The sequence below is a fragment of the Leucopleurus acutus genome (assembly GCF_964270905.1).
Source record: "Leucopleurus acutus genome assembly, chromosome: 11".
Taxonomy (NCBI): Eukaryota; Metazoa; Chordata; class Mammalia; order Artiodactyla; family Delphinidae; genus Leucopleurus; species Leucopleurus acutus.
Window position 1 is genome coordinate 103631597 of NC_139152.1, and position 21007 is coordinate 103652603.

Genomic DNA, 21007 nt, shown 5'->3' on the forward strand with positions numbered 1-21007 from the left:
ATTTACATATATTTTTACCTATGTATGCATAGGTGTCTGTATATAGTGCACACACACAGGATGCAACCCCCCCTCAACAAAACGCACACAAGAGAAAGTCAAGAACGGGGCGCCCATCCGGACCTGGGAGAGGAACCCACTGGATGGCAGTGAGAGGTTCTCACTTCCTACTTATTTAAATTTCTTACAAAACCCAGTTAATACTTCAGTAATGGTGCGGGGTGGGGGGAGGGTAGAGTTTTTAGGAATAGAGCTGCTAGGACCTCTTAAGGAGGGGTCTCAAAATCGCCTCTGTCCAGGCCCCTGCCACTCATTGGCGCGGACATTTAGGAGGCGAGGCCCAGGGACCTAGAGGTGGTGGGAGGGACACAGCCCCGCCGATTGCACGCCGCAGCACCCAGTTCTTTACCGCTCCAGCCTCAGGGACAGTGTCCCCCACCAGAAGGTGGCGGAGGTGAGGCTGGCCTGCCGGGGTCTCTGGCCAGCCGCCCGCGCTCCCTACGGCCGCCGCCCTCTCTCGGGAGCACCCCGCCCCGCCCCGCCCCGCCCCGCCGGCGCGTCCGGCTCCGCCCCCCTGGAAGACTATTTAGCCCCGAGGCGTTGAGGCTCAGGCCCCAGCAGGGCCCCGACCGCCAGCTGACCGAGGAGGTTCACGCACCACTTCGTGTCGCTTTGTGTTGGAGACCCTCGCCGACCTACCGGCGCCAGCCCGCGCGCCCCGAGGTGCGGGCGGAAGCGGTGGCTCAGCCGAGGGCCGCCCCCAACACCTGCCCGGCTCACTGCCCCCTCCGGCCCCGCCCTCATGGTCCGGCTCTTGACGGTCACCCTCGGTTGCATCAGCTTCCTCTACCTGCAGCTCCCAGGCGCGCTGTCCCTCGGCCTGGCCCGGAGCCGGCCGCCCGCGCGACCCAGGTGAGCAGGTCTCAGACCACCCTGGCTGCCGGGGCAGGAAACCAGGGTGCTCGGGGGAGGCCTCCCTCCGACCCCGACCCCTCCCCAGTTCCTCTAGCCCCTGGTTGGGGAAACCCCCCACCTGCTGCTGGGGCCCACCCCCTAGATCAAGGGCCAGCCCCAGGCCCTAAGCAACCCCCCAGCAGGGCAAGAGGTTCCTCTTTCTCTGCCTGTCTTCCGAAGGCATGCCCACTCCTCGACACTGGCAGAGCAGACCCCTCAAAAGGAAAGGTCAGCTGTGGGAGGGGAGGCTGGAGGGGCCTCAGGCCCGCCCACCTCCCCCCACCCCAAGGGAAGGGCTGAGAGGGAGTCACCTGAGTCCTGAGCTTAGTGGCCCACAGCGGCCAGGGCTGCCCCTTGCCCAGGGAGGAGCAGGTAAATGGGCTACCGAGTGGCTGAGGGCCAGGCCCTGAGCCCTGAGCTCAGTGGGCTTCCCCTGCCTGTGACCCCAGGCCTGTGTGGAAGGGAAAGTGGGTGGGTTTATGGGTCCCTGAAAGGCTGGCCCGCCGGGCTTACTTCCTCCATCTCCCTCTGCAGGGAGCCCCCAGCCCGGACTCCTTACAGTGGCTTGCAGTCCCGGCACCCTGCAGCCCGGCCTGTGGTCTGGAAGCTGCACCAGGCCCTCCAGCCCCAGAGGAGTGCCAGCCTGGCCCCTGCTATGGGTCAGCCTCTCCGGAATGGCCCCCGCCGACACTTGGGTCCCCGCAGGCCCCGAGCCCAGCTCCTGCGTGTGGGCTGTGTGCTGGGCACCTGCCAGGTGCAGAACCTCAGCCACCGCCTGTGGCAGCTTATCGGCTCAGCCGGCCCACACGACTCAGCCCCTGTGGACCCCAGCAGCCCGCACAGCTACGGCTGAGGCGCGGCAGGCCATACCCCTGCCCGTCCCAGCTGGGATGCCGCGCCCTAATCCCAGAGCTGCAGCTGAGCCCCCAGCCCAGAACTAGCCCCGAAGCTCCTGCAAAGAGCAGTCACTGGAACAGCGGTGCAGGCCCCTGAGGACACCCCCGCCCCACCCTCCCCCCACCAGGTTCTGCAGCAGCCAACCTCGAATGACTGTGGACACAGAAGCCAGTGCACGTGTGTGGACCCAGCAGATCCTGAACACCCAGGGGCTCTGCCCCTGGGGAGTGTAACACTTGGAGGCGGTTGGCAGCATTAGAGGACAGGGTCTGCCCAAGGACGTAGGGCAGATGCCAGGGACCTGAACACCCTGGGCCACCTCTGGGCAAGCAGGAGAGAGGAGGGGCCCAGAGGTGGCCCAGCATGGCCTCTTCCCTGCTGGTCCTGACATGGTAGGGTTAAGGCTGGACTGCCCTGTTCCAGCTGGGCCCAAGGTCACGATGGAGACTCCCTGCCTGGGTGCCCTGAGGGCAGCTGGGGAAAGGGTGCAGGGGTTCTGGGGCAGAGCAGGGCAGAACACCCTTCCCACTCCCTAGGGCAGGGTGGGAGTGGGGCGGGGCAAATCTCCCAGCCCAAATCTCTCAGTTAAGGCGGAAGCACCACCACCTCAAGGTGGGTAGGGATGGCCGAACAGGGGTTGGGGCCCCGCGGGCCACAGGGGCTCCCTGAGCCCCATCCTGCCTGGCGTGGGGACAACAGGAGGCTGGAGCAGGCTTGCCAGGAGCCTGGGGGAGGGGACTGGCCTCAAGTTATCTGAAGAACAAGTCCACAGCCAGGGGGCGGAGTTCTTGGTGTGTGTCTGCCCCCACCCCCCACCCGCCACGGGGGAGGGGGAGGGGCTTTAAGTGCTGTGACACCAGAGCCTTTTGCTAGTCCTGTAGTACTGGCGCCCTATGCCTCACGGGTTCAGAAATGTGGTTTCCGTTATTTAACAAATGTTCATACAGCACTTAATTTGTCGATGTTTGCCATGTCACCCTCTCAGCCACCCCGTGAAGAGAGCATGCCTTTATCCCAGCTCTGCAGCCAGAGATCAGGGAGGCGCCTGCGGTCCCTGCAGTGCCCACCCACAGAGCCCATACCCTGGGTCGCTGGCAGGCCTGCCCCTCAGACCCCCGGGGGCCCCCTAAGGGCGGGAGGCCCCTGGACGCGCCATCTGGCCTCCCACCCTTGCGCTTGCTTTTCCAGCTCAGGGCTCCCCTTCCTTCCACCGGGCCCCGTGGGAATAGTTCAGGCTGGTCCCTGCCCCGCTGGGGAGATGAACTGAGGACAGCAGGGGCCCCGGGGGAGGAGCCGAGAGCGCCCAGGCCCTGAGCCCAGGGGAGGCGTGGATGTTGGGGGTTAGGCTGGAACAGGTGTGTGCGTGGGGGCTGGATGGGCGGCAGGCTGGGCCTCAGAGCTGGGAGCCTGTGGCCACCGAGGGGTGTAGAGCAGGCAGGGAGGGTGGGCTATGGCACAGGGCCAGGGGGACTGGGGGGTAAGGAAGAGGAGGGCTCCGGGAGGGCCGAGTCAGGGAGAGTCAGGAGCTCAGCTCGGCCCAGATCCTCCCTGGCCCCGGCCCTGGGGTAAAGTCCCTTGCGGTCTGGTTCTCCACGCGGGATGCTCCCCCTGCCAGAACACCACCCCACACTGCACCCTCCTTGTGGCAACGCAGACTGCCAGGAGGCCCCCAGGATTGCACCACCTGGTGCCCTTGCCGAGGTGCTGCCTGAGCCTTGGGCTGTTTTTCCTTAGGGTCGCCCGCCATGGGCACAGCATCGCACTGTGGTCCACATGGCCCCTGAGCTCCAGACCGTGTCCTGGCTGCCTATCTGACACCCCACTTGGAGGCCTGGTGGCAGCCCCCAAGCCCCCCAGCTCCCCCACCCGCTGCCCCTCTCCGGCCTCACCTGGATCCACCGGCCGGCCCTTTGTCCCTGCTCTTGGTCCAAGCCACCACCTGCTTTGGGGTCATGGTTCCAGCCCCCATCCCAGCTCCCCAGGCCCCTCTCCATCCTTGCAAGCCACCACCTGCTTTGGGGTCATGGTTCCAGCCCCCACCCCACCTCCCCAGGCCCCTCCCCATCCTTGCAGCCAGTATTTTCTGAGCACTTGTGGAAACAGCGAATAAACCCTGCCCCCCGCCCCCAGGGACCGAGATTCCAGCAGGAGGAGGCAGAGGACACCAACCTCAAAAGTGCGTGAGGGATGCACGTGCACCTGGGAAGCTGGAGGCGCTATGGGCTCACACGGGCCGAGATCACTTTGCCGTTTTAAGTGGGGCCTGGTTGATTCTCAGCGTGGGCAGGAGGCGCCTCGCGGAGTGCCCAGCACCTCGCACCTCGCCCACTGCCCTCTCCCGTCCCACGCACCCTGACGGCGCTCGGTGCCCGTCCTTCGCCAGAGCGCCGGCCTGTTTCCAGTGACGGGACCGTCAGCTCCAGGTGGTGCGGTCCCTGCTGTGTCCTCACTGCCTAACTCAGCCCGCGCATGACCAGCGCTGTGAATTCATCTCTGCCCTGACTCGAGATGGAGCCCCTCACCCCAAGAGCCTGACAAAGACCCCCTGGACCAAACGTGAGCCCAAGGCTCCAGCCTCGCCCAGTATTAGCAAGAATCACACCCTTGACAATCCTGGGGTTTAGCAAGAGCGCCCCCACCCTTGATGTCTCTCCTCTGGCTATCTTCCCTCCTGACCCCTGCCCACCCCAGGCCCCCTCCCTGCCTGGTGGCTGTAAATCCCCAGCTGACTGTGCTGGGGATTTACTCTGTGTTCAGAGTGGAGCCCGACCTCTCCCTTCTAGGAAAACGTGAATAAAGTCTTCTATCCCATTTTAACAAGTGTCAAAATGACTTTCTGAAATAAGCCCCGCCCCGCCCCGCCCCAAATCCCAGGTGCCTGGGGATGATAGGGTGTTGGGAGGGGCCTACCGCCTGGGGCATGGAGGTGTTTAAAGCTTGGGAAGCAGGAGTGGGAGTCTGGCTACAGAGCAGCCTCGACCCCCCAGGCAGGTCAGTTGCTCCAGGGACGCTGAGGTTGGCTGGCGGTGGGGTGGGGGGGGGGACCGGCCCGCTGGGGCTGCTTCTGTGCTGACACATTAACTCTCAGAGGCCAGGAGGAGGGTGGATGGTCACTCATTACCGAGGGCCAAGGCCAAGGGGCTGGGTGGTGTCCGGTCACTTATGTAACCTGTGGGCATATATACGGGCACCCGGGCCTGTGGAGCTCTGCCCCCTCTCAGGATGAAGGTGGCTGTGGTGAGTACCCCGGACCCCGCACGGGCTGCTCCCCCGGGGAAGAGGCAGCAGCACCATGCCCTCTCCCAGCGGGTTTCTGCCGCCCGCTCATCTGGGTCAAAGGTCTCCCTCCTTCCTGTCGTGGTCTAGCTGGGGCAAGGGTCGTCGGCCCAACCCCTGGGCTCCCTGCGGACCCAGGTCTTGAGAAGGAGATGCCGGGGAGGGGTGCTGCCAGAGCCGTGCATCACTGGGGAAGCAGGCATCCTCAGCATCCACCCTGCAGATAAGGACACCAGGAGCCTGGAGCACCCACGCGCCTGTGCTGGGAGGGGCTGTGCCCTGGGGCGCCCACTGCGTCTGACAGCCTCTTACCCCCTTGGGGATGTCCTCACTCCCTCACGGGGCTGGCATTGTGGTGAAATGGGTTCACTCCCCCACCCAACCAGGACCCAGACCCTTCCCTGGTCTACCGGCCTGATATGGGGCCAGAGGCGGCCAAAGACAGGGGCAGCTTCCGAAACTACACGGTGAGCACCTGCGGCCGCCCCTCACTGCGCCCCTGGGAAGGGCAGCACCTGTCCCCTTGCACAGCTCCAGGGGCCACCCTGGGGATACCCCGTTCACGTCTCGCGGGGTCAGGCCTGCGATTGGGAGGCAGTGGCCCCCTGGGTGTGACGGGCAGGGGTTGGCGAGCTGCCTGGCTGACCCTCTGCCTTGCAGTCCGGCCCTCTCCTGGACCGTGTCTTCACCACCTACAAGCTTATGCACACGTGGCAGACCGTGGACTTCGTCAGGAGGAAGGTAGCTGGAAGACTCCCAACCCGAACCCCCTGAGGGCCGACCCTGGGGCTACGCTGACCTCTCCCTTACTGCCCAGCATGCCCAGTTTGGGAGCTTCTCCTATAAGAGAATGACTGTCATGGAGGCTGTGGACATGCTGGATGCGCTGGTGGACGAGTCGGACCCCGACGTGGACTTCCCCAACTCCTTCCACGCCTTCCAGACGGCCGAGGGCATCCGGAAGGCCCATCCCGACAAGGGTGTGCTCCCCACCCGCCCCGGCTGGTGGTGGGGGAGGGTGGAGGTCTGGCCCTCTCCCAGCAGGCCCTGCCCCCCACCCCAGCCCCAAGGCTGTCCCTCTGCCCTGCCCCTCTCTCTCCCCCAGACTGGTTCCACCTCGCCGGGCTCCTGCATGACCTGGGGAAGGTCCTGGCTCTGGCAGGGGAGCCCCAGGTGAGGAGAGGGGTGGAGGGGGTGGGCAGGGCGGGGCCCAGGGCAGCCTCGGCTCTGGGCTCTGCTCTGGACACCCACTTGGTGGGCAGGCCAGTCAGGCCCACCCACCGTTGCCTGTCCCTCCCCAGTGGGCAGTCGTTGGAGACACCTTCCCAGTTGGCTGCCGTCCCCAAAGCTCTGTGCTTTTCTGGGACTCTACCTTCCAGGACAACCCTGACCTCCAGGACCCTCTGTACAGGTATGCTTCCCTCGCCATTGGCCCTCCCCTCTGCAGGGTGTTTCTGAGCCCCCCTCACCCTCTGTCTCTCCCTGCAGCACAGAGCTTGGCATGTACCAGCCCCACTGTGGGCTCGAGAACGTCCTCATGTCCTGGGGCCATGACGGTGAGGCCAGTTAGAGACAGCAACAGTGGGGACTGCGGTGGGGGGCCACGCCTCTGGGTGCCTGGTGGTGACACCCTCTCTCCCCCAGAGTACATGTACCAGATGATGAAGTTCAACAAATTCTCCCTCCCACCGGAGGTAGGTGTGGGGGAGGAACCAAACCAAGAACCCCGCCCAGCCTAGCCCAGTCCAGCCCAGCCTGGCCCAGCCTAGTCCAGTTCATCCCAGTGCAGCCCAGTCCAGCCCAGCCTGGAGCGTGGGGTGTGGTTCCTCCTGCCCCAGGCCTTCTACATCGTCCGGTTCCACTCCTTCTACCCGTGGCACACGGGCGGCGACTACCAGCAGCTGTGCGACGAGCAGGACTTGGCCATGCTGCCCTGGGTGCAGGAGTTCAAGTATGGTCGTGCCCGTGGGGGGGAGGCGGGGGAGGGGACCCGGGGCTTCATGAGGCACTGTCCCTCTGCGCTGCAGCAAGTTCGATCTCTACACCAAGAGCTCTGACCTGCCAGATGTGGACAAGCTGCGGCCCTACTACCAGGGGCTCATTGACAAGTACTGCCCCGGTGTCCTCCACTGGTGACCGGCCTGCCCACCCTGCCCACACCCAGCTGGGTGCCCTGGGGTGACAGCCACTGTCAGGCACAGTGACGACCCACCCTGGCCTTTCTAGGGGACCCCACATACCCACCTGCATTCCCTGCCCCGTTGGCCCCTCTCCCTGGTTGCAATAAAGACTTTGAAGCAGCTCGTGAGTCTGACCCTCAAACCCTCACTGAGACCGAGGCGTGTTGTGGCAGGGCAGTCACTTGGGGGGGCGGGGGGCGGGACAGGCAAGTCCGCGATCTCGTGGACACGCGTGCCCGGCCATTTCTGCCGCCATAAGCATCTTGCTCGTCCTCCAGCTCTGGCGTCAGAACCTGGGATCACCCTGCCCACCTCCACATTCTGAAAACAGCCACTGAGTCCTCTGGGCTCAGTCCCCTTAAAGAAGACAATACAAAATACCTGATAGCTAGAAGAACGCACTACAGGAAACATCATGATAAATGCTCAGGTTAACTGCCATGAACACGACCCACGAAAACACGCCAAGAAACCCTCCGTGGGCCCCAGGGTGCAGCCCTCACCTTGGCCGACAATCACCTTCTTTTCCTTGTGGTTTCGTCCCCCAAGTGTGCACCCCTCATGCTGCAGTTCAGCGTCAGCCTTCCCTCTCCTAGCGGTTTATTCCTTTAAGAAAGTGGCTCATGTGTCTAGGGACTTCCTGTTGGGATTTGCTGGCTGCGTCCCCATGGTATCTATCAGTAGACTTTCCTCGGTCTTTCTTGCTAACTGGTAAATAAATTTAGAGGCTTAGTCAGATTCAGTTTGACTTGTTGAGGGCAGGGGTGCCCTAGAGGCGGGGGCTGTGCTTTATCAGGAAGCCCCGCTGTTTCCCGTGTTGTCAGAAGCTGCTGTGCGGCAGTTCAGGTCTAAGAACACCCTCCACCGGATACAGTGAGAACAGCAAGGCTCCAGTTCCATCCTCACTCACCTGGTAGAGCCCCCAGTGAAGAGCAGCTCCCCTGGTGCTGTCTGGTTCCTGTTTATGGAGGAAAGGCAAGTAAATGCTCCTGTCTCTCTCCTAATTTACCGTTCTGCAAGAGCTGGTTCCCTAGCATCCTTCAAACATGATCAAGTTGTCTGTTTTTGAATCAAGAACGCGTAGATTTCAGCATATTTGCGCCTCAGTGAGTTATTCTTACTGGTGCTCAGACAGGGTTGGGGAGGGTCTTTCCTGTGGGCCCCTGGCTGCTTCTGACCATCGCAAGGGTCTCTGGGATGTCTTGCCGCGTCTGGTGTAACAAGACGCCCGACTGTTTCCTGTGTCTGCTGTAACAAATTATCACAAGCTTGGTGACTTAAAACAACAGAAGTTTATTCTCTCAAGTGCTGGAAGGAAGCCAGAAGCCTGAGATCAATGTGTCAGCAGTGCCCCCGCCGGAGGCTCCGGGAAGATCCAGCCTCAGGTGACACCAGCGCACCCTGGCTGGTGGATGGCTGTCTCTTCTCTGTCTCCACGCAGCTCCGTTTCTGTGTGTCTGTCTCCCTCTGCCCCTCTTATAAAGACACCTGTGATGGTATTTAGTGCCCACCCAGACTATCCAGGATGACCTCCTCATCTCAACGTCCATAATTATATCTGCAAGATGCTTTTTCCAAGTAAGGTTACACTCACAAGTTCCAGGGATCGGATGTGGACATCTTTGGGCCCGTTTTCCAGTTTACCACAGAGGCTGCCCTAGACGTAGAATTGGCCTTTTCTCCAGGGAGCCTTGATTTTGCTGAGTGGGAGGTGGTATTACAAATCCACGTGCTGGGGCTGAAGACCCAGTCACTTCTTGAATGTCCACTGGTTGTAGCCACGAAAGGTGGCACTGCCCGCTGCCCCCCCTGCCTTGTCCAGGCTGCTGCACGGTCAGACCCTCCCGTTCCGCTCAAACCCCACCCAGGCCCTCCCTGTGTACCCCAGCCCCTCTGTGCGCTGGTGTCAGGAGAGGACGGGCTCGAGTGCGTCAAGAGGCTTTGCCCAAGCTCTCCTCCACTCGCTGTGCTTCCTTCTGGAGAATTCCTGCCTGCCCTGGGCTCCCTCGCACCGTCCCTGGGCAGCCTTCCCAGCCGCGGCCCCCTCTCAGCCTTTGAGCTCAGGCAGGGCAGGTGCAGGGTGCCAAGGGGGTCCCTCCCTAGAGTTGCTTGTGGGGTGCAGGGGGCTCTGAGCCTGGACTGGGTGTGGGCAACGGGGCCTCTCAGCCTTCCTGGGAGCAGGGAAGAGGCTGGGGTGGGGAAGAGAAGCATGAGCCCCAGAGCTGGGCAGGGGGATGTTGGACAGATGCCCCTCTGGGACCTGAAACCCCCCGGGGGAGCCTCCCCAGTGCAGAGCAGGAGTGGCCACCTTTGCCCCTGCTCCTGGGTCCCCAGGCCTCTCTGTGGCCCTGCAGACCCTAACCTGGCCATCTCCAAAAAGGCCCCAGCGTGGGGGAAGGGCAGCGGGGGCCAGGGCTCCCGTATTTCTGTCTACCAGGGCCCCGCTGGGAGCCTCAGGGCACTGGGGCAGCTGAGGAGCCCGCAGAGAGGAGGAGGGGCTTGGCCCTCCCTCCAGCCTGCTCTGCTTTCTGTCACCGGACCGCTGCCTCACTGCACCCGCCCCTCCTGCAGCCCGCCGACTCCCACGGCCTGGGTCAGGCCTTCCAGCACCCTTCTAACTAGCCACGTAGCGGCTGATTATGGCCTTGTTACTCTGGCCAGGCCGAGGGGACTGTGACCATAGAGGAAGGTGGCTGCTTCCAAGGGCACTGATGGCCTAAGAAAATACAACAGTAAGTTCAAACCCCTACATTTCAGGCTCAAGCCTGGACTGAAAGAGAAACAGTCTGTGGCTATACCCAGACCGCAGCCCTTAGGGCTTGGTAGGCAGCTGCCTGGCGGTCCCCGAAACTCTAGGCTGTCAGGGGCCTGTGAGGTCACTGCTATTTTCACCCAGAGACGTCATTGCCTTTTCACTGAGCCCACATTCCCATGGTGACAGAATGTCACAATGGGGGCAACGGTCGTGGCCCTGTCCGTCTAGTCCTCACTCTTGCAGTTTAAAAAAAGGTAAGTTTTACTTAAGAATATCTTTCTTTATCTTTTGGGCGGCGCGCCATGTGGCTTGCGGGATCTTAGTTCCCCAACCAGGGATTGAACCCAGGCCCTCGGCAGTGAAAATGCTGAGTCCTAACCACTGGACGGCCAGGGAATTCCCAAGAATGTCTTTGATGAAGTAGTAAAAGCTATTGATACTGTTAAGTCTCCCCCTTGAGTGCAGCTCTTTTTTAAGCTGGGGGGGGGACAGGAAGTTCTGTGCGGGCAACAGCAGGACGGCTGCCTAGGGAGAGCAGGTGTGGCCCCAGCTGCCAGCTCAGCGGGTCAGTCTCACTCGGGAGAACAACTGACAAACACACCCGAGTCACTCAGCCTTGGGGATTTGGTGATCATTTCCTCAAAAATGGACAAACTGAGGGCTTCCCTGGTGGCGCAGTGGTTAAGAATCCACCTGCCAACGCGGGGGACATGGGTTCTGAGCCCTGGTCCGGGAAGATCCCACATGCTGTGGAGCAACTAAGCCCGTGAGCCACAACTACTGAAGCCCGCGTGCCGCACTGAAGAGTAGCCCCCGCGCAACAATGAAGACCCAACACAGCCAAAAATAAATAAGTAAATAAATTTATTGTTTAAAAAAATGGACAAAGGAAAACGATGACAGCGTTTATTGCCAATGATAACATTTAGCTTTCAAGAAACAATTGGGATTTGGGAAAACTTGTGTCCACCACCGTGAACTTGACAGCTTCCTCATACTTAAAGATTTGTCTGATAAGGTGGATGGTGAAATTAATGAGTGTGATTTTTTTAGACTGTACGATGGAATGTGTCAACATCTGGAAGATTTGCATAACTCACTGAGCCAAGATTTTCCAAATGACCAATATGTGACCCACCAAAATCACACCTGAGTAAAAATATCCATTCAGAGTGCAAGAGGCACACATGGATTTTCACGTGGGAGAGGACAGAAAGCTCACTGGTAAGGTTTCAGATTCCAAACTGCAGTAACCCCCAAGAAACTACCACTCACACCCCACGACCCCAAATCAGCAGTCTGATGGAATGGTGAGCCCCCAGTCGAAGCCCCAGCCATGGTGCCAGCTTGGAGACGGCGCCGCTGGGAGTCGGGCTGTGGAAAATGCCCTGTGTCTGGGAGCCATCTGGCGCACGTGGCTCTCACTCCTGCACCCGCGACCCCTGGAGAAGCTGCTGCTGCCTGCCCCAGTGACCGGGTGATGCTGCATGTGGAATGCACTTCTCAAGGAAGCAGCGCTTCCTCCCACAGACAGCCCTCTGAGCTGGGCAAGGCCAGCCACGTGGCCCTTCTGAGCACCTCGGCAGCAGAATGAGCAGAAGGCTGAGGGGCGTGACCAGGGCTGACCTCCACTGGGAAAGGGCTGCTGGTGCAGGGCTGAGAGGCCAGGAGGACTGGGAACAAGCTCCTGGAGACCCATAGAGGTGCAGTGCTGAGTCCAGCAGCCAGCTTAGTGGAAGACGGCAGCGCCCTCTGCAGACGGGCCCGAGGGCTCAGCTGCCTCAAGACGGTGGGCGTGGAGGCCCCACCAGCCCTGCCTCGTGATTGTTGCAGGACCAAGCACAAGCTGTATTTTTTCCTTGCTGTCCTTCAAACATCTTCTGGAGGCTAACTTCACCGTTCAATGAGATGTGAGATGTAGAATTTCGAGATGCGACTGTACTGAGCTCATAGGTGGGTGTCCAGCTGGAGCCTGGAAGTGATGTGGGTGCCTCCCCACCTGGCATGAGCGAGGGGTTTCGAGTGAGATGTAGAGTGGCTGCCTTGCGTTAGTGGAACGTTGTGTGGGTGTGGGGAGGGAGTGTGAATCAGAAAGATGGACTCATCAGGGGCCTGGGTACCCAAGGGGGTGGGTGTCGGAACTCTTCCTGTGGACGGAGGCTCTGCCTTTCCACGAGTCTGGGTGGGAGGCTGGGCTGCACTTCCTCTCCCACCTTTCCTTTTGGAAGCCAAGAAGGGGAGAAACTTGGTGCTCGCCCAGGAGCCATGGGGCCCACATCCCAGCCCCACTGGACTCCGGAGTCAGCCCTGGGACCCGGCACTGTGTGTCCTCACCAGGCCAGGCTATGGTAAGGTTTTGCCTCTGGTCAATCTCAGTAAGTTTACTCTTGGTAAAGGGAAGTTCACGTGAATTACTGGCTCATTGCATTTGTATGTTTATTCATTTATGGGGTTTTTTTGAAGCTTGGGAAGATTGTGTTGCGTCAGATGACTGAACAGTTAGAAAATAAATTAAATTTATAAAGCACTTAGAATATTTTAGGCATTTAAAATTTATAAATGGAACCCTTCAGAGTTGTTGCTAAAACCTGCTAGAGTTAAATAGAAGAGAGAAGATGAAAGTACATGGATTGGGAGACTCACTACTGTTAAGAAGACAATACAGTTAACCCTCGAACAACTCCGGCCTGAGCTGCACGGTCCACTGGTATGTGGATTTTTTTTTCACTAAATACATATTATAGCACCACATGACCCTCGGTAGGTTGAACCTGTGGATTTGGAACCTCGGATATGGACGGCAAACTGTGAGGTTATCCTCGGATTTTCGATTGGTTAGTGTTGGTGTTCCTAACCTCAGCGCTGTTTAAGGGTCAAACTACTATCAAAGTGATCTACAGATTCCATGCAATCTCTATCAAAATTCCAATGGCACTTTTTTTTTTGCAGAAATAAAAACATCCATTCTAAAATTTCAAGGGATCCCAAATACCAAAAAAATCTTGAAAAACAATAAAGCTGAAGGACTCACACTGCCCAATTTCAAAACTCACTATAAACCTACAGTAATCAAAACAGTGTGAGGGACTCCCCTGGCAGTCCAGTGGTTAAAACGCCACAATTCCACTGCAGGGGGAGTGGCTTTGATCCCTGATCTGGGAATAATGATCCAGCGCACCACATGGCGAGGCCAAAAAAGAAAAGGGGTGGGGGCCAAAGGACTTGGATAGACAGTTCTCCAAAGGAGATACACAAGTGGCCAATAAGCACATGAAAATATGCTCAACGTCATTAGCCATTGGGCAAATGCAAATCAAAACCACTTTGAGGGCTTCCCTGGTGGTGCAGTGGTTAAGAATCCACCTGCCAATGCAGGGGACACGGGTTCGAGCCCTGGTCCAGGAAGATCCCACATGCCGCGGAGCAACTAAGCCCGTGCACCACAACTACTGAGCCTGTGTTATACAGCCCGTGAGCCACAACTACTGAGCCCATGTGCCACAACTACTGAAGCCCACGTGCCTACAGCCCGCACTCGGCAACAAGAGAGGCCACCGCAACGAGAAGCCCGTGCACCACAACGAAGAGTAGCCCCCGCTCGCCGCAACTAGAGAAAGCCCGCACGCAGCAACGAAGACCCAACGCAGCCAAAAATAAAGAAGACAAAAAAAAAACAAAAACAAATCACTTTGAGATACTATTTCTTACCCATGAGGACGGCTTTTATCAAAAATGGGAAAATAACTAGTGTTAGTGAGGATGTGAAGAAACGGGAACCTTGGTACACTGCCAGAGGGAATGTAAAATTTAAAAGATGCAGCCGCTGTGAAAAAGGTTGGTGGCTCCTCAAAAAGTGAACCATAAAATTGCCACGTGATCCTGCAATTCTACTTCTAGGTATACACCCAAAAGAACTGAAAGCAGGGACTCAAACAGATACTTGTGCACCCACGTTCACAGCAACATTATTCACAACAGCCGAAATGTGAGAATAACCCAAATGTCTAGTGATGGATCAATGGACAAAATGTGGCATAAACATACAATGGAATATTATTCAGCCATAAAAAGGAATGAAGTTCTGACACAGGCTACTGCACAGATATACCTTGAAAATATTATGCTACGTGAAAGAAGCCAGACATATAAGGGCACAAATTGTATGACTCTATTTACATGGTGTCCAGAATAGCTAACTCCACGAAGACAAAAAGTAGATCAGTGGTTGCTGAGGTCATGGGAAGGAGGGGTTGGAAGACGCCAGCTAGGCAGAACAGGGTTCCTTCTTGAGATGATTAAAAGGTTTTAAAATTGACTGTGGTGATTGATGCACAAGTCGGAATCTACTGAAAGCCACTGAACTGTGTCCTTGAAGTGGGTGAGTTGTATGGCACGTGAATTACATCTCAAAGCTGTTATGGAAAACAAAACACCTCCCCCACCCCATCCAAAAGACATTCATACACTGAGCTTAAAAGCCTAAAGAACAGATTTTTAAATTTTAAATATATTACAGTTTAAATATATATATAGTTGAAACTGTTATATTACAGCTGTCCCTCCGTATCCAAGGGGGATTGGTTCCAGGAATCCCCCCAGATACCAAAATCCACGGATGCTCAATTCCCTTACATAAAATGGTGCAGTGTTTGCGTAAACCTACACACATCCTCCATACACTCTAAATAGTCTTTAGATTACTTATAATACCTAATACAAGGGAAATGCTATGTAAATAGTTGTTGATTGTGCAGCCAATTCAAGTTCTGTGCTCTGGAGCTTTCCGGAATTTTTTCGATTATTTTCAACCTGAGGGTGGCTGAGTCCGTGGATGCGGAAGTTGAGGAGACGGAGGGCCAACTGTACTGTCTTTGTTTTGTTTTGTTTTCTTTATTGCTTTCTATTGCGTTGATTTTTGCTCGTTTTCAAAAATACTCGTTTACGGCTCTGTCGGGTCTTACTTCGGCATGCGGGATCTTTTGCCGTGGCGTGCAGGCTCTCTAGTTGCGGTGTGCGGGCTTAGTTGCCCCGTGGCATGTGGGATCTTAGTGTCCGGACCAGGGCTTGAACCCGAACCCCCTGCGTTGGAAGGCGGATTCTCAACTATCTGACCACCAGGGAAGTCCGCGGGCTGTTACGCACCGTCTTAAGCCGAAGGTCAACTTACAGGCCATTTAATTGTGTCTAGGAGCATCCGAAGGCTCAGGTCACAGGTCCCCTTGAGCCGTGTGTGACAGTGGGCACGGGCTGAGCGTGGAGCACTGTCTACCTGGGTCAGTCGGGGGGGCTCAGTGACTTGGGGGGAGGGGTTGGGCACACTGGGGGGCTCTCCAGGGGTCTGTGAGGTGAGAGCATGAGGGGTAGGGGCTGAGGGCAGAGCCAGACACAGGGGAGGCAGTGACTTCCTGATTGACAACCGATCTCCAAACCAAAACCTGGACAGTGCCTTCATCTGCTGCTCCCAGGAAGTGGTCAGAACACAGGCGGTCATACGCATCCTCCCTCTTCCGCCCCCGGTCCAGGGCCTCTGTTCCTCCTTGCTCTCCCAACCCACGCCCCATTCCGTTGTCACGGGCCTGACGAGTTCCCTCCCCCATGTCTCCTCCACCCCTGCCTAGGCAAGGGCCAGTGTGCTGACCCTTCAGTTCTGCCCTGAGATGAGGAAGCAGGAGCAGGAGAGTGGGAAGGGGCTGCGTTCTGTGAATCCTCCAGCCCTCAAGATGGTTTCAGGCCCCCACATTCCAGCACCAACCTCGCGGCCTTGACATGTAGAGCTGACAGGCTGGCCAGGCTGTGCAGCACTGAGGCTCAGGGCCTCAGGCAGCACCAGCTCACACACTTGCGTCCATTTTATAAACGAGAATGTTGAGGACTGCACAGCAAAGGCGCCCAGGAAGACTGGTCAGCGATCAGCCGGACAGTATCTGGCCCGTGTCCACTGTCAAGGGCAGGGACGGCCCACTGCCCTCAGGCTCCCCAGTGGGAAGGAAATGGCAGGCGCAGGATCAAACACGAACTGCCTTTATTCATTCACGGATCCAAATGACAGGACAGGCTGCTGTGGAGGTGACCTCAGGGTCGTCTTTCCTCCTCTCCCGCAGCAGGGCAGCCTCATCCCTTCCTATGCAGGAGCTCGCGTCAGCGGCATCAGGCTCGGACCCCTACGGTGGGAGCAAAAGGGAAGGACCTCCCACAGCCCTGATTACAATGTCCTGGGAAGGACCCTGGGCCAAGTCACACACGGGCCTCCTGGGCCATCCATCAGGCCAGAGAATGCCCTGGGATGGGACGTGGTTAGCGTGGGTGGACGAGTGGGCCCTCGAAGCAAAAGGGCAGCCAGCGCCTGCCCCACAGGGCAGCACTCCAACCTGCGTCTGCGTGGCAGCTGGCTAAGGCACGGTGGCTGGGCCACACCCTGATGCAGAAGGCCAGAGACGAGCCGGGACCCTGACCCTCTCCGGACGTGTGGCTGACAGAATGGGGCTACTTTTTCCGCCGAGGGGTCTGGGAACCGCTGCTTACGTCGGGGGCTGGGGAAGCTTGTTTGCTGGCGGCCACCGAGTCCTCCGGGGGGGCTGGCCTGTGCTTCTCCTCCTTGGCCCGAGGGGAGGACTGGGGGCCCAGTAGGGCCTGCATGACCCTAATGGCCCCCACGGTTCCGAGGAGCCCCCAGAGCAGGGCAGGGGCCTCCAGGGCAGACAGCTGTTTCCGCATCCAGCGGAGCGCCTGAGCCAGGGTGCTGCTGGAGCTGCGGGCCCGGGGCGGGCTCTTGTCCTGGGGGGCGGGGGGGGGTGGAGTAAGGCCTGGGCCCACCCCTGCCGCCCACCCCAGGCTGGGTGACGCCTTCCCACCTGAAGGCCAAACTGGTGGAGCAGCGTGTCCAGCGTCGGGTCCCCCAGGGACACGGACGGGAAAAATTCCTCCACCCACTGGCGTCGCCACCACCGGCTGCAACAGCACGGGGCACTTAGGCGGCGCCAGCGCGCAGGCCCCGCACCCCGCCTGGCGCCCGGCCTTACCCCTGCTCCCCGGGCTTCGAGAACCAGTACTTGTAGCGCTGGGCTCGCACGTAAGTGGGCGGCTGCTTGTGGAAGGGGTACCTGGGCGCGTGGTTCTGGATGAGGCGGATCACTGCGAGGGGCGGGGAGCTCGCTCAGCCCGGGCCCTCCCCGCGGCCCCGCCCCCCAGCCCCCACCTGGCCCCGCCCCTCCCGGCGACACCTCCAGCAGCCCTGCCCCCGCAGGTCCCCCCAGACCTCCCTACAGGTTCCCCCCACGGCCCAGCCTCACCTGGCTCTTTGCCCTGCAGCAGGCGGAGGACCAGGCTTGTGAACCAGGGACTGTGCGTGTGCGGGCCCAGGGCCGCGAACCACATCTGCCAATCGAGGCGCGGCTGGTGGGGCACCACAATGGGGGGCGCCCGGCTCACGTTACCGGGCTTGTACATGAACTCGATTTCCTGCTGGGCAGAGTGAGGTTTAGCATTGTCAGCAGGACCTGGTTCCCGGCTCTTCCCCCCAACGCCACGCCAGTGGGCTCCCCAGCCCCATGGAGCCCGCCAGGTGCCCCAGACAGCGGCCCCAGGGAGCTCTCACCGTCCAGTGGTGCCCGTCATAGCTGCCCTCGAGCACCACCTCGGGCCGTCCACCCAGACCAGTCATCCGGCGGAAGAGGCCATAGGAGTGGGCCAGCTGCAGGTGCTCCACGGTGCCAAACAGGCGGTGGGCCCCAGTCCAGAGGCGCCCATGGGTCGAGGGCTCCATGTAGGAGTACGGCACCTAGACACAGGTAGGCAGAGGCTCAGCAATGACCTTCCAGCCCTCTCCCGACCCCCTATCCCGGCCGCAAGGGACTACTCACCAGGCTGATCGTGAACAGGGCCACCGTGGCAGTGCCGAAGATGGACAGCTGGACTGCAGCACAGAACTTCGGCAGCCACCCTCGCACTTGGGTCCACCTGGGGGGCAGGGGACCGAAGCGCAGTCAGGCCTGCTCTGCACAGCCCTACCCACCCCCTTAGACCATGTACCTCCAGAGGGCGGTCAGCAGTTCCCAGGCAAGGGAGGCTGCACCCAGCCACATGGTGGGTAGGGTCACCATCTTCAGCCACTGGGAGAACTGGTGGAAGGTGAAGGCTGTGGAAGGAAGGGGGCGTGAGGAGGGATGGGAGAACTGGTGGAAGGCGAAGGCTGTGGAAGGAAGGAAGGGGGCATGAGGAGGAATGGCCCAGCCTCTGCCCTCTGAGCCCCCAGCTGGCACTCACTGGTCTTGGAGTGAACAGTGCGCTGCTTCCAGTCCACCTCCAGGCCAAAGCAGTGCACCACGCCGCAGGCCAGCAGCCCATAGACGGCCAGCTCCAGCAGCAGGGCCAGCAGGGCCTTGGGCCAGGCTGCAGGGCAAGGAGGTCATGGGTCGGTCGGGAACAGGGCTGGAGGGTCTACGGCCAGGGGGCTGGGGCAGAGCTAGAGCAGGGTCACTTGCGGGGGGCAGGCAGGCAGCAGGGGTGAGGATGGCTGTCCGTCCGGGACAGCTGACACTCACAGGTGGGCGTCTTCTTGCGGCGGCTGTTGCCAGGCACGGCGGCCAGGTGTGCATCATCCAGGAGGGCAGTGGTGAGCACCAGGGTGAGCAAGTTGAAGAAGTTGTAATTGCCAGTGACGATAATCAAGACTTGCAGCAAGACCTGGGGGGCGCTGGGCTCAGAGCTTGCAGGCGCCGCCCCCTTCCCGGGCCCTTCAGAGCCTACTTCCAGGCCCCTCGGCACCATCCCCCCCGCCCCGCCCCACCTAGATCTCTCCTGCAGGCCCGTGTGCCCTCCTCGTCACCGCACGCAGACCTCTGTTTTCCCACTCCGCCTGTCCTCCCCCTGGGCTCACAACTTCCACGGCTCCCCACCACCACCTGGAGAAAACCCAAGCTCGGCACGCCTCGTGCGGCGGCCCTTCGCCACCTTCCCCTGCTGACCCAAGATGGACATCCTCCAGCGAGGCTGCAGCCCCGCCCCACAGGCATACCTTCAACCTCAGGCTGACTCGCTCCTCTGCCCATGAGGCCTTTCTGACTGCTGGCAGCAGACACCCCATCCCCAGTGGGACCCTCTGGGCAGTGCAGAGGAAGGCCACGTCCTGCCTGGCTTCCTGACGGTTAAGGACCCCACCCACCTGGGAGTAGAAGGCAGCCAAGCGCAGGCGGCGAACGGGAGCGAAGAACAGAGGGGGCACTGCAATCTCGATGAGGAAAGTGGCCACCACGCCGAGCTTGTGCAGCCAGACGGGCAGATGGTGGGCAAACCAGGAGGCGGGCGTGGGCAAGCACTGAGTCTCGAAGTGGTAGGTGAGGGCTGCGGGTGACAGGCGGGTGGTCAGGGCTGGGCAGAGCCCCCAAGACTGCCCCACGTCCAGACAGGGACCTCACCGGTGAGCCCCCACCACGCGGGGCAACGGCTGGTCAGCTTGACCACACCCGAGGCAAACATGAGGCGAAAGAGCAGCCAGCGCACGAGCCAGAAGGGGAGGTCCTCGTGGGGCGGGACCCCTGCCAGCCTGCCCTGGGCCTGCTTGTGGCGCGGGGGCAGCCTCAGAGCGGCCACCAGCAAGGCCAGGAAGCCAGTCTCCAGCAGAAGGGAATCCCTGTGGGGAGAAAAAATAGCACAAAGGACCTCCTCCCCATCAAGGCTGCCCCCCTAAGGGGGTCCTCCCAGGAGAGACAAACACACCCCACCCCATCCCACCCACCCAGCCTCCTGCAGCGCCACACCCAATAGTCACTCACCACTGGAAATAAAGAAACACCTGGCCCACCTGCAGGGAGAAGGGCTGTCAGGGAACAGGGGGTGTGTCTGCAAAGGCAGGCAAGGCAGAGGCACGGGTGGGGTGGAGAGCACATGGGCCTGGAGCGAGCTGGAGATAAGGGTCCCAGTGGTGCAGGGGGCAGCAGGCAGCCCTCACTTGCCTGGTAGGCAGACAGGTAGGCAGCCCAGAGCAGCAGGTAGACGAGGAGGTGGCGCAGCTGGTGCAGCAGCAGGGCTCCCAGGGCCAGCAGGGTGCCCAGCAGGCTCAGCAGCTCCAGGCCCTGTGCTGTGTCCAGCCCCAGTAGCGGAGTCTCCCACAGCAGCGTTGGGGTCTCCCACAGCTGCGGCCAGCGTCCCTTTCCCTGCGGCCGCAGTGTCCTCCGTGCAGGCAGGATGCCCTCAGGGCCGTACAGGCCTGTGAGAGGGCACGTCAGGGCCAGGCACTGGACACTGCCCTCCAAGGCTTGACTCCTCCCACCAGTCAGGGCCTTCAGGCCCGCCTCCCCAGGTCAAGCCCTGCAGACCCCCGCCCCCCAAATCTAGGTCAGGACCTGCTGACTCTACCCGCTCACAGGTCAAGGCCTGCTGACCCTCCAGACCCCCCCCACCCAGGTCAGGCCCCAGGCCTACCCGACTCCCCCAGGTCAGGATCTTCCACCCGGCAGGGCCCTGTTCCCCCTTCCTCCACGCCAGAGCCTGTTCTCTTACCTGCCCACCAGGTCTGGGCCCACCCCCCTCAGGGCTCTGCCTCCCCCGACCCAGGTCAGAACCCAGAACCCTACTGAAAATGGACCCTTGCACGCCTTCCCACTGCCCACACCCCCGCGGCCCGCAGGACACAAACCGCAGCCCCCCACCCCGTGCATCAAGGCCTGGACCTCACTCCCGCCCCCAGGCAGCGGAGTGTCGGGTGGGGAGATGAGGGGTCACAGGGCGCGGGTTGGTGGGGGGGGGTCCGCCTTCGGCGCCCTCACCCGGGATCTGCATGTAGAGGGAAGCGAAGGCGAACATGAAGACGGCGGCCACGCCCTGGAGAAAGAGCTGCCGCGGGAGCCGGGAGCCAGCCATATCCGCTACGCTGCTGCGGGATGGACTGGATCCCAGGGTCCGGTCCAGTCCGCCCCGCCCAGCCGGCGGCAGCTGCAAGCCCCACCCC

At 60.3% G+C, this 21007-nt stretch overlaps 3 protein-coding genes across 4 annotated transcripts; 2 read left to right on the forward strand and 1 right to left on the reverse strand.

The window, feature by feature from the left end:
• Positions 1-675: 675 nt before the first annotated feature.
• Positions 676-1807, forward strand: ADM2 (adrenomedullin 2; the record flags this gene model as incomplete). Its single annotated transcript, XM_082849784.1, has 2 exons — positions 676-912; positions 1489-1807. The coding sequence occupies exons 1-2, from the start codon at positions 803-805 to the stop codon at positions 1805-1807; spliced, it is 429 nt and encodes a 142-aa protein (XP_082705910.1). The 5' UTR covers positions 676-802.
• Positions 1808-4957: 3150 nt separating this feature from the next.
• Positions 4958-7263, forward strand: MIOX (myo-inositol oxygenase; the record flags this gene model as incomplete). Its single annotated transcript, XM_082850373.1, is given in 11 exon segments — positions 4958-5048; positions 5051-5088; positions 5514-5594; positions 5788-5868; positions 5945-6107; positions 6233-6300; positions 6429-6538; positions 6616-6683; positions 6772-6821; positions 6966-7078; positions 7155-7263. Coding segments are annotated over 11 exon segments (972 nt in total).
• Positions 7264-16067: 8804 nt separating this feature from the next.
• Positions 16068-20962, reverse strand: LMF2 (lipase maturation factor 2). 2 transcript variants are annotated; one of them, XM_082850384.1, is made up of 14 exons: positions 20826-20962; positions 20013-20266; positions 19833-19861; positions 19476-19690; positions 19223-19401; positions 18603-18744; positions 18325-18450; positions 18091-18196; positions 17922-18018; positions 17657-17839; positions 17352-17520; positions 17082-17193; positions 16914-17010; positions 16068-16836 (listed from the first exon to the last, which is right to left on the reverse strand). In XM_082850384.1, the coding sequence occupies exons 1-14, from the start codon at positions 20917-20919 to the stop codon at positions 16546-16548; spliced, it is 2094 nt and encodes a 697-aa protein (XP_082706510.1). In that variant the 5' UTR covers positions 20920-20962; the 3' UTR covers positions 16068-16545. The 2 variants fall into 2 exon arrangements, with proteins under 2 accessions (XP_082706510.1, XP_082706509.1); XM_082850383.1 differs by having other exon boundaries at positions 17352-17523.
• Positions 20963-21007: the final 45 nt, after the last annotated feature.

What these genes read in the sequence shown, in the direction of transcription:
- LMF2 (XM_082850383.1), bottom strand. Translation starts at nt 20,919, where the DNA reads ATGGCTGGCTCCCGGCTCCCGCGGCAGCTCTTTCTCCAGGGCGTGGCC. An exon ending in ATGACGGGCACCACTGGACG is followed by an intron (nt 17,524 to 17,656) that starts GTGAGAGCTCCC and finishes CACTCTGCCCAG; the next exon opens with CAGGAAATCGAGTTCATGTA. An exon ending in GCTGCAGGGCAAAGAGCCAG is followed by an intron (nt 17,194 to 17,351) that starts GTGAGGCTGGGC and finishes CGCCCCTCGCAG; the next exon opens with TGATCCGCCTCATCCAGAAC.